This window comes from Schistocerca cancellata, chromosome 1 (assembly GCF_023864275.1).
Source record: "Schistocerca cancellata isolate TAMUIC-IGC-003103 chromosome 1, iqSchCanc2.1, whole genome shotgun sequence".
NCBI lineage: Eukaryota > Metazoa > Arthropoda > Insecta > Orthoptera > Acrididae > Schistocerca > Schistocerca cancellata.
The window spans coordinates 863,165,045-863,178,195 of record NC_064626.1 but is presented as its reverse complement, the minus strand read 5'-3'; the positions used below and the strand labels follow the sequence as shown (position 1 = coordinate 863,178,195).

At 38.1% G+C, this 13,151-nt stretch overlaps 1 protein-coding gene across 1 annotated transcript in view; it reads right to left on the bottom strand.

The window, feature by feature from the left end:
* Positions 1–213: 213 nt before the first annotated feature.
* Positions 214–13,151, bottom strand: part of LOC126189439 (CD63 antigen-like) — a 49,466-nt gene continuing 36,528 nt past the window's right edge. The window contains exons 4-5 of the mRNA XM_049930942.1: positions 1,405–1,629; positions 214–533 (exon numbers count right to left, since the gene is read on the bottom strand). Of these exons, the coding sequence (XP_049786899.1) occupies positions 468–533; positions 1,405–1,629 (291 nt within the window). The 3' untranslated portion in view covers positions 214–467. The remainder of the gene's footprint in view (positions 534–1,404; positions 1,630–13,151) is intronic.

Genomic DNA, 13,151 nt, shown 5'->3' with positions numbered 1-13,151 from the left:
ACATTGGTCTCTCCAGACCCAGTACATTTTTTAATTTATTGTTCAGCAACACTAGGAATTTTTATTTACTGGTGTGAAACAAGGAAGTTTGAGATTAAATTTTCTCAAGTCACCATACATTGTCTCTGTAGACCAGACCAATAATCCCATCAGTAGGATTAATTCACTTTAACATTAAGTTGAAAGGTAGAGTAGAAAGCTTTTTCACTATAATCAAACTTGAGCTCAATTTTATTTGTTAAAAATTTTAGTTTTAATACAAAAGGAACACAGAATTAGCCATTATTTATTTACACAACAGTTCTCAATAATTGTCTCTGACCAACAAGATCAACTGTAATAACTTTCAATGCTTTTAATTTTGAGTATGGCACAACATGATTTTACTTCATTTCACATGCATCAGTCTGAAAATTGCAGTTGGTGAATCATGTACATGTTTGCCTTACTTAGAGGAATTTCTAATGTTACACAGATTCATAGTGTTTTCGTATGGACTTGGCGAGACAGCAGGACAGAATAATTCCCAGTAGCTGAAACAAAAATATCACAATAGTACAGTACAGGTGTTGTGAGAAAGGAACATATGGTGTACCTGTTCATTACAGGAAACATTCAGACAATTTTAAATCCTTCCAAAAAATATAGGGTGTACTAGTTCCCTTTGAATTATTGTTATCACAATTAAAGTAGTTCATCTATTATCAAACACAAAGTATGTAATGCACCACTTTAAATGCTGTTAAATGCTTTAATTTCCCACACCATTCATTGAACATGCTCAGGTGTCAAGTACATTGCACCTTGTGGAGTTGCACATGTAAGCATTTTAAGTAGCCAGTCATTTATAGCATTTAGCAGAAAATAGAGTGGTAGTAGCAGTGGTGGTGATTTACGTGTACTTAACAGTATTAACACCTCTGGCAGCACAGTGTGGAACATGCGTGAAGTTATTTAATGGTTAGTATTGTTCAGTTCATACACAGTAAGAAATGTAATGTGAAACCTTTTCTTGGCTGTAAAGCAATACATTAATCAGCAATTTAAATGGAAGAGGGGCCGACCATCTCCCTTGCCTCCTCACAAAAGTATTTCAAACACTTACGTTAACTATCACCATATCAAACATTTCATTGTTTATCCAAAGGCAGCACCACAACTGTGTTACAATACATTTAAGGTTCAGAGGAATGATTGTTTACAGTAGTAGTTACATGACTAATTTTGGTAACCATCACTCAGGGCTAAATGATTGGATATAAGGTAATATCCTTTCAATGAAGGCACTATTAGAGATACCACAAGCTATGCCTGGCATAGTATGATTCCTGTTTGAAGGAATCATCTGTGCTTTGCTCACAAGTGACAACTTTACCACAAACCTTTATTTTAATTTACACTAACCTGAATAAATGCTATTCCAACACCAACACCACCCAATGTAACAGCATTTGCTATTACAGATTCTTGAACTGCAACATGACAGCTCCTAATGTGATGCTGTTCTGCCATTGTGACATTACAGCTGTACTGTGTATGTAAGAAACTGGCACAGCAAGAGTCTGGTAGTGACTCATTTTTGTATATAACACCCCAGTCTGTAATATTATTGGTCCCACAGCAACTGAACTGGAAAAGATGAATACTAATTGAGTACATACTGAATTAGGCACACTGTGAAACAGACGTTTTAAGTTACATGACAATTGGCAGACATGAGGCATAGAAATGATAACTTAAGAGAGTCAGCAGAAGAACGTACTAATAAACAACAGCATATTTTGCATTACTGTCTTAAGGGAAGAACTTGTCTTAAAAGGCAAGGACATACATACAATGATACCAAACTAGTTATGTAGGAGAATATTTTCTGATAGTTGCCTACATAAAGAACTAATTGTTACATTCAATACATAACTTTATCAGATCAATCCTTATTAAGTGAGAGTTAGCATTTTGTGACCCCTTCAATTCCTGGCTACTCAAAAGAAATTAAAGGAATTTGTTATTGAAAACTTATATAATTTTGAAAATATTTTAGTTCATGACTTCAACCCTCATTAAACAGCTCTCAATTGTCAGTTTACAGACAAATGATAATATTCTGTTTAGTGTTACGTAAATGTTATTAAGTGTCTAGAAATGAATGCCAAGTAGCTTAAGCATAAAAGCCGTAATTTTTTCAGATTAGTTATTTTTCTCCAAATGGACAAAATAATACAGCACTCAGCTTCTCTTATTTGCATGTGTGTGAGGTAGACAAATATAAATGCAACAAGCCAACAGCTTCTCTTAAATAGGGGCAAAGTTTCTTCTCCATTCCTTGGTGAAGGCTTTTAAATTTGAGGTTTCTTCTAACTTTTGTAAGGTACAATGTCAGATGTGCCGTAAGTCGCCTTATGGTATTTGCAATGGCAGCAGGCCTGCTGTGGATGTCTCCTCAGCTCATATCAGCACAATCATTCCCTTGAATGTGTCAGTCAGCATCTTGAGCTTGGCCTCAATGTATGAGAATCAGGCCTTTAGATCACTGTGTGTGCTACAGGAATAACCTGTGCACTAGAATATCTTTAACACAATGACAGTTTATTTGATCATAGAATGCCAAATACAGAGCTCACACGGAATGCTGAACTCACAGGACTAGGAATGTGGGAACAGATCACCTGCACTTAGTGAGTTCTGTTTGCCTGCATTACTAAATACATTGTGCATAGGAACCCACACAAGACAAAGTAAAAAACAAAGAACAACAAACATACAAAATGTAACAAAAGAAAAGCTTTGCATGTCATGAGAAAGACAGCATCTCTAGTGGAATGTGCCCAACTACTTAGCACACACATGAAATTGACACTTTAGACTTGTGCACTAACAACACATGCCAGATGACATCTGCAGTCCCTACAACAGCCCCCTCAGTGGGAGCAGAGTGCCATCTAGAAAGTGCACTGAAGCGCACATGACTGCCAGATCTCGTGCAGTGTAGTATAGAAGCTGCTGGGGCACCGGTGATAGCTGGACAAGGCAGCAGAGTAGTTAGCGGTTGTCAGTCCACATGTGGTTGTGGCACATGGAATACATAGACTGTCACGTCTGGTGACCATGGTCTATTTTCCATCTAAGATAATATCCATGGTGCAGTTTCTCCTGCTGACAACCTCATGTGGACCTACATAGTGTGGCTGGACAGCTAGTCTGTCACCACACTACACTGTATCCTGTGAGCAAAAGCTGAGGTCCTCGTGTGAACAGTGGACTAGTACCACATCTGGATAGCTGTGGGGTGTATCTCTCTAAGATGCCCAGTAAGTGTTGATAGGTCTATCTGGATGGGGAGGGGGGTGTGGCAGCTTCTATGAAATTGCAGAATAGTCTCAGCATTTCTCCATGTACCAGCTGCCAAGGAACCACCATGGTCTGGTCTGTAGGTGTTGTGAAGCCCAAGGATAACTGGTAGAACCTCAGTCTACCTGACCACATTATACCAGACCCACTTTTAGGGTGCAGTGTCATCATTCCATAATTCTGTTCCTGGCTGGATGGTAGCTGGTCATCCAATTATGGATTATGCTGCAAAGTGCTGCCAGTTTTGTGACTGCCTTTATCTGTTGTGACACGGGAAGGGCAGCCAAACTGCAAAATCCAGTGCCTTATGAAGGTGTCAAGGTTTTGACTAAGATTGGCTACTAGGACTGCTTCAGGCCAACAAGTAAATCTGTTGAGCAGGTAATGTTGATCATTTGAGGGTGATAGCAATCTAAAGATATTTGTGTGGAAATGTGTAAAGCACACTGACATTGGAAAATTACCTACTGGTGCATGAACATGTCTTAGTCTTGCTGATTTGGTACTGCAGAAAACATTACATCCACTCTCTGCAGTCCTCCATTTCCACTGGATACACAAAGTGAGCTAGAATTAGACAGAGCATAGATCTTGTGCCTGGGTGGCTCAGGTTATGTGGAGATTCAGACACTTGCTCACAGAAGTTTGGAGGCAGGTATGGATATGGCATGGCTATGGATGCATCACAATACAGTTGTTGACTGGTTCCAGGAATGTTCACAAGCTGTTGTAATGATGACTGCATGTCTTCTCAGGCCTTTAAGCTCCTGATCCAACCTCTACACTTTTGCAAGTGCCATATATTCCATTGTAGAGACTACTCTGATGCAAGAGGCACTCTGCCACAATGTTGTCCATACCAGAGATGTGCTGGACATCTGTGGTAAATTGGGCTATGTACAGCAGCTTGAAGTGTTCTCAGCAAGCAGTTCAGGTTATTTTTGCCATATAATAATAATAATAATAATAATAATCCCCGTAGAGGCCCGGGAAAAGAATAGGCCTCCGGTATGTTCTGCCAGTCGTAAAAGGCGACAAAAAGAACAAACCACTAATAGGGCTAACCCCCTTTTAGTGTGATTACTTGGTTCAGGACAGAACTAAAGAAGCCTCGGACAAGCGCCATCATGGTCGGGGACGACGCTTGAACCCTATGCCCGCCCACAATGGTAACTACACTGCTTGCCAACTTGAAAATGATTTAAATCCAAATAGAGGTGTTTTGCAGGATATGCTTCCTGCAGCCACCCTAGAAGGAAAACAAAGACAGAGGATGAGATGGTCAGATGAAGTTAATCGACACCATGTTCTGTTATTACCAAGCAACAAACCTAGGAACCAACACAACTTGATACAGATCACAAGTATACACAACATTACCAGATACCCACAATTAAAATTTTTAACAGAACAACGACTAGCTGATCAGATCCGTGTAATAATAAAAACTAACAGGATACCCCAGTCAGAATTAGAAAACATCAAACAACAAGTACAACAAATACTGGAACAAAATAATGTGCAATTAGAAGAAGAAGAAGAAGAAGATACAGTAATGGACTCAAACATCCCAGAGCAAACAAAGAACAACATGCATCAATTAAACAATCAGAGGAAAACAAAATCTTAAGACAGCCACCAGAACAAGTACAAATAGAACACTGACACACGTTAGATACAGAAGAAAAATTTCGGCTGACATATATAGAATACAAAGACACAAATACAGACATTAGACCATTCTTGCATAGATCACCAAATAACCCACAAGCCGAAACAATAACAACTATCAACACAATCATACACAACAAAATAAATGAAAATACAACTATGGAAGAGTTACAACTACTGGTTTATGTAGGAGCACTCACTACACTAAATATACACACTAGGCAGAGATCAGAACCAACCCACACACAGAAGAAACCCACAAAACCAGCATGGCAACACAGGCTACAGATTAGAATAGAAAAACTGAGAAAAGACATTGGACAGCTAACACAATTTATAAGAAATGAAATATCAGACAAAAACAAAAAAGGTTAGGTAAAATCTCACAACAAGAAGCGATAGAGCAATTAGATGAAAAGCAGAAATTACAAGCATTGGCCAAACGACTTAGAAGACACAAAAAAAGTGAAAATAGAAGGAAACAAAACCAAACCTTCAACACAAACCAAAAGAAATTTTACCAGACAATAGATAACACACACATTAAAATAGACAATCCACCAAACATAACAGACATGGAACACTTCTGGAGCAACATATGGTCAAACCCAGTACAACATAACAGGCATGCATGGTGGATACAAGCAGAAACAGACTCATACAAGATGATACCACAAATGCCTGAAGTGATAATTTTGCAACATGAAGTCACCCGAGCAATTAATTCTACGCACAATTGGAAAGCCCCTGAAAATGATAAAATAGCAAATTTCTGGCTAAAGAAGTTCACCTCAACACATTCACATCTAACTAAATTATTTAACAGTTACATTGCAGACCCATACACATTCCCTGATACACTTACACATGGAATAACCTATCTGAAACCTAAAGATCAAGCAGACACAGCAAACCCAGCTAAATATCGCCCCATAACATGCCTACCAACAATCTACAAAATATTAACTTCAGTCATTACACAGAAATTAATGACACATACAACACAGAACAAAATTATAAATGAAGAACAAAAAGGCTACTGCAAAGGAGCACGAGGATGTAAAGAGCAACTGATAATAGACGCAGAGGTGACATATCAAGCTAAAACTAAACAAAGGTCGCTACACTACGCATACATTGATTACCAAAAAGCTTTTGATAGTGTACCCCACTCATGGTTACTACAGATATTGGAAATATACAAAGTAGATCCTAAATTGATGCAGTTCCTAAACATAGTAATGAAAAATTGGAAAATCACACTTGATATCCAAACAAATTCAGATAATATCACATCATCACAGCCAATACAGATTAAGTGTGGAATATACCAAGGAGACTCATTAAGTCCTTTCTGGTTCTGTCTTGCTCTGAACCCACTATCCAACATGCTAAATACAAATTATGGATATAATATTATTGGAACATACCAACACAAAATCACATTTGCTATACATGGATGATGTAAAACTACTGGCAGCAACCAATCAACAACTTAACCAATTACTAAAGATAACAGAAGTATTCAGCAATGATATAAATATGGCTTTTGGAATAGACAAATGTAAGAAAAATAGCATAGTCAAGGGAAAACACACTAAACAAGAAGATTACATATTGAATAACCACAGTGACTCCATAGAAGCGATGGAAAAAACAGATGCCTATAAATATCTAGGATACAGACAAAAAATAGGAATAGATAATACAAATATTAAAGAAGAACTAAAAGAAAAATATAGACAAAGACTAACAAAAATACTGAAAACAGAATTGACAGCAAGAAACAAGACAAAAGCTATAAATACTTATGCTATACCAATACTGACCTACTCATTTGGAGTAGTGAAATGGAGTAACACAGACCTAGAAGCACTCAATACACTTACACATTCACAATGCCACAAATATAGAATACATCACATACATTCGGCAACAGAAAGATTCACATTAAGCAGAAAGGAAGGAGGAAGGGGATTCATCGACATAAAAACCTACATTATGGACAGGTAGACAATTTAAGAAAATTCTTTCTAGAACAAGCAGAAACTAGCAAAATACACAAAGCAATCACTCATATAAATACATCGGCTACACCACTGCAATTTCATAACCACTTCTACAACCCTTTAGATCACATAACAACAGATACGAAGAAAGTAAATTGGAAAAAGAAAACACTACGTGGCAAGCACCCGTATCAGCTAACAGCCACACATCGATCAAGACGCATCCAACACATGGCTAAGAAAAGGCAATATATACAGTGAGACGGAAGGATTCATGATTGCAATACAGGATCAAACAATAAACACCAGATATTACAGCAAGCATATTATTAAAGATCCCAATACCACAACAGATAAATGCAGACTTTGCAAACAACAAATAGAAACAGAAGATCACATCACAAGTGGATGTACAATACTAGCAAATACAGAATACCCCAGAAGACATGACAATGTAGCAAAAATAATACATCAACAACTTGCCATAAAACAAACTAATAAAACAACACGTTCCCACATACAAGTATGCACCACAAAATGTACTGGAGAATGATGAATACAAATTATACTGGAACAGAACCATTATAACAGATAAAACATCACATAACAAACCTGGCATCATACTCACCAGTAAAAAGAAGAAATTAACACAACTAATTGAAATATCCATACCAAATACAACAAATATACAGAAGAAAACAGGAGAAAAAATCGTAAAATACATCCAACTGGCTGAGGAAGTCAAGGACATGTGGCATCAGAAGAAAGTTAGCAGCTGCCAGGTTTAACCGACATTTAGGTAACTGCCCACTGCAGTCTGATTCGCATCTACCACCACAGCCAACAGTGCATTTGGCTCAGGATGTGCCACCAGTGCCACATCCACTATCACTTGTTTAGACAGGAAGTCCTTAGGACATGCAAAGAATTATGGTGCTATTTAGGCATACTGAGCCTTTGACAGTATATGCTGCATGCAATTTAGTTAGAGCCACTGATAGCCCCTCTGACTGACTGACATCCTCAGGACAAGGTACTTTACCACAGTTTCTTTATGGTAAGTTGATATACTTTTATTGAAAAAGTTTTTTACCTTTATCTTTAAATTTTTTATTTTCTTTGTTGGTTTGAAGATTTTATTTATTTCATTTATTTAGTGAAATAACAACATCCTCAGGTCAGTCCACCAGGGCGGCTATCAGTGGCTCTAACTAAACTGCATGCAGCATATACTGTCAAAGGTTCAGTATGCCCTAAATAGCAGCATAATTCTTTGCATGTGGCTGGCTGGGGCAGCTAGCAGATAGCATCAGCCTTGCCTATCAATGGTACTGAGTGAGGGGGTAATGTGGTTGCCTAGAAAGTCTATTTGCAGCTACTCTGAGATACACTTCATCACATTCAGCATTATTACTTGTTCACTAAGTAACTGGAAAACCTGAGAGAGATGCTGACAGCATTGTTCTGATGATGCTGAGAAGACAGATGTCATCCAAGTATGTGAAGCAAAACAAGACCAGGAAGCACCGATTCAACAAACCTGTCACATGTGCTGCATTCTGGAGGCTGAAAGTCATGAACTTTCAAATAAGCCAAAGGGTGTAGTAATGGATATCATTGAGATGTCATTGGGATGTCATTTGCTACAGGAATCTGTGTAGGCATTGGCACAATCTAGTACACTGTATACACAAGCATCAGTCAATGCATAGTTTTAGTCACAGAGCAGATCTGGTGGGCACCTGTGCAGGTCTTCAAAGCTTTAGTCTCTGCAAGGCTGCCCATGAACCCTACTTCTCAGAAATGAGGTGCAGGGGAAAAGAGCAAGGGCTATCAGATAAATGCATAATGCCTTCTTAGACCCATGTTATCAAACTCTACTTTTGCTATCTTCAACTGGTCTGACACCAGTCTTTGATGTTGGCAGGAGATTGGTGGCCCCTCAGTAGTTTGTGTGTGTTGGACAGTGTTGTGTCTGATGTCCCTCAGTATGCCTGGTGGCTTTGTTGAAGCCAGAAAGTCTTTCAATAGTGTGGCATATTCGCAGATCGCAGTGGTCATCTGGGCAGTTTGGGTGGGTATCTGGTGCTGAAAGCCTGTGGCTGTCAGCCCAGTGGTCCAGTCTGCAAGGCAGGTATTGGATATGTCTTGCTAAAGATGCCAAGATATCTGTGCCTTTAATTGGTTCACCAATGTCTGCCACAGTGAAATTCCATGGGAAGACACAGCTGAGGCCAAAATATAGATCCTCATTCTCTGCAGCTCTGAAAATAGCCGCGTTATTTGCAGATGCTGGGCAGAATGCCATATGTAGTTGGCACCAATGTAGACAGGGTGTGTGGGTAGATGCATAAATCTCAGCTAGTGTATCAGGTATTTACAGACAGTGGATCAATCCATGATGAACAGATGCTGTGGCATTAGCCAGCAGTCTGAGAAAGTGCCTATGGTTAATTGTCATCGGCATTTGGGTGGACACACACACACACACACACACACACACACACACACACACACACACACACACACACACACACCCACACACACACACCCACCTTGACACAGCATTGCTCATGTTCTCTGAAACACTGGTGCTACCAGCAGGCAACACCCTGCATATTAGATGTCTGCACAGGCGAGTGAGATGCGGCACCTTTGCGGGAGCACCTTCTACCCTTCACCAGCTGCAGTCTCCACTGATGCTGCAAGACAGTACCAGCTGGCTAATCTACAGCATTAACTTGCCAACTTTCACCACTAATGCTTTGTACTCTGCACATGCTACTGTGGTGGTTGTACTCTTGCACTACGCAGTTGATACCGTGATAGGCACATGCGATATGGCATCCAGTACTTAGTTCTGCCTTGGCACCTAGTGATCTCTGAATCGCAATAATCACCTTGAGAGAGGGTGGCAAGCAACTGCTTTAGATTGTACGCAACAGCCGATTGTTTATGTGTAACTGTGTCAATTTTGTTTCCAAGATGCTACAAGTACTGTGACAATCTTCAGTTGGCAATATTGTCTTGGATCTGTACCTGTCTAATGCACTACTCTTGAGAGGCAGAAATACAGTGGATCAGTTTCAAGTTCGAGTGGTCATATGCATTTTCCTTCAGGTAGCGTGACAGTGATGTCCTCCTGTCATGTCTTTCTGTTTTTTAGGCCTTGAGACTTATGCCTGCTACAAGACTAGAAAACACACACACACACACACACACACACACACACACACACACACACACACACACACCAGAATATAGCAATAATCTAACTCTTTATTTGATCATAAAACTCTAAATACAGAGCTCAAAGATGAAGGGTAAATACCAGGTTCACAGGAGTAGGAACGTGAAAACAGATCAGTTGTGCTTAGTGAGCTCTTTGTTTGCCTGCCTTATTAGGTACATTGTCTTGTATGGGTTCCTATGTACAGAGTAAAAAATAAAGTAGCATACAAAATGTAAAAACAAAGAATAAAAGCTCCACACATTGCAAGAACAAAACAGGGTCCTTAGTGGCATGTGCAGAACTACTTGGCACATGAGCGAAAAATTTACACTCGCGCACTGCCACAACACATGCCAGATGTTGCTACAAGAGGAATACAACAGATTCCTGTACTGTGGAAATCTTAGATGGTGAATGAGAGATACCAACGGACAAGTAATTGTCAGTGAACTTCATACTACTAGAGGCATTTTAATAGGGGACTATTCCTCAACATTCCTACCACTTTAGTAGTTGGTATGTATTGGAATTATTAAGAATTTGATGCTGCAGTGGATGTCCATTTGTACTACAGGTAGAAGACAATATGGGGATAACTGATTGGGGGATAGTGAAGTTATCAGAGTGATAAAAAGTTTCCAGTTCACATCACTAACCACTCTCTCACTTTCCAAATTAGTAATTAATGTTGGGTTTCTCAGTAGCCATCTCAGTTTTTGGCCAAACTGAAGTCTTAGAAAGTACACTATCTACCACTTAAATTCTGTTATCCAAGTATACAAGTATCATATCTGAAGTTTACACAATGCAATCAGCATTGTTTATTCACTTTATTTCACTGATTTATCAATAAAACAACATATCTTATCTTTTATCTTACCTCATGTATTTCAATTGGAACCACTGAATGGTATCATTTTCTGTAAATTAACAGCTGTGTGTAATAACAAAAAATGTTTAAGTGTTTCAATTGGGATGATAGCAAAATCTTTAATGGGGGCCACAAACTCATGGGAGTACTTTTTTTAGGATGAAAATCAGTATCCAGTCATCCTACATTGATTGAAATTAAGCTTAATGAAAATTTCAGGCAGTCAGGTACTACAGATGTGAAAATCACAAGATTCTCGTAACAGTACAGTAAAAAATAATAGTATGGCACAAGATTCACTTAAAAGCACAGTAAAAAATGTTAATATATTGCATCAGAATATCAGGGGGTTAAAAAACAAAGTAGATGAGCTTGTTTGTCTACAAGATTTAGGAACTGAGGGTGGAATAGATGTACTATGCCTGTCTGAACATCATATAGTCACAGGTATGGAAATGGTAAATGTAGGTGGATAGAAGCTTTCAGCACATTTAAGTAAACAGACTATGGAGAGAGGAGTTGCCATATATGTTAAAATCAGTCCATGTGTAAAATTTTGAAACTGAAAAATTTTGCATAGAGCAACACACAGTAACTTGTGCATGTGAGCTTAAACTAACTAAAGGCACTTTTATAATTGTAGCTGTGTATAGGTCCCCACTGGGAAATTTTCAACTATTTTTGAAAAACTGATTCTTTGTTGTGTTACCTGTCAGAAAAAGGAAAGTAAATTATTGTTTGTGGGGATTTAAAAGTAGATTTTCTGAAAGAGTCCATAGAAAGCTTGACCTTTAAGTATTACTTGGTTCTTTCAACCTAGCATCAGTTATTTTCCTACACAGGTGGTACAGGAAAGCAGCACACTGATAATGTTTTCATAGGCCAAGATAAATTTAATCAAAAACTTTTCCTGTTGAGAATGGTCTGATCATGACACACAGCTAGTTACAGTATATGATATAGCTCCAAACAGTAATGCAAAACAGTCCTCCAAAAATAGTGCATTCCATTAACGATTTAACACTTCAAAATTTTAGGGGACACTTGCAACAGTTACACTAGAATGAGATGTACAGGGAACATGATGCTAATTTAAAATTTAACCTATTTCATGATACCTTTGTGAGTATATTTGAAAACAGTTTCACTAAGAAAACTGAAATATAATTGTAAGAAACCATGTAAAAAGCCATGGCTCACTACAGGGAAAAAATATCTTGTAAACAGAAAAGGGAAATTTATCTTCTAGCTAGGAGGAGTAATGAGCCTGAAACAACGAAACTTTATAAAAACTACTGCACTGTATTAAGAAAAGTTATTAAAAAGTCTGGAAGTATGTACATTATGTCAGAGTAGCACATCTGATAATAAAATTGAAACAATTTCGTGTATTGTGAAAAGAAACAGGGCAACCAAGACCTCAGGAAGACTGTATTTATTAAACACAATGAAAAGTTTGTTAACAAGAAGTCAGAAGTAGAATACATGAAAAATCAATTAAGTGTTTTAGAGAAAACTGGTTCCAGCTATTCATTAGAAAATGCAAGGCAGTATGTGGAAGAGGCAGTACCTATGCAATTTGATAAAGTTGAAGTTCACCCCACTTCGCCTACTGAAATCAAGAAAAATAAGAAATTCGGTCTAAAGTACAAGGTCACATGGAATTATGGCATTTCCAACAGAGTACCAAAAGCTTGTTCCCAACAAATAAGTAGGATTCTCAGCCACATATGTAGCAGCTCATTGAAACAGGGAATTTTTCCTGGTATACTGAAATACACTATTGTTAAACCATTGCATAAAAAAGGGGATATATCTTATGCTAAAACTACCATATAATCTCACTGACAGTTTATTCAAAATTCTTGAAAAAGTAATGTATTCAAGAGTAGCATCAAATATTTATAAAATGAAGTACTAACAAAATGTCAATTTAGTTTTCAGAAAGGCTTTTCAACAGAAAATGCTATCTATGCTTTCACTGATCAAATATTAAATGCAATGAATAACTGACCACCAC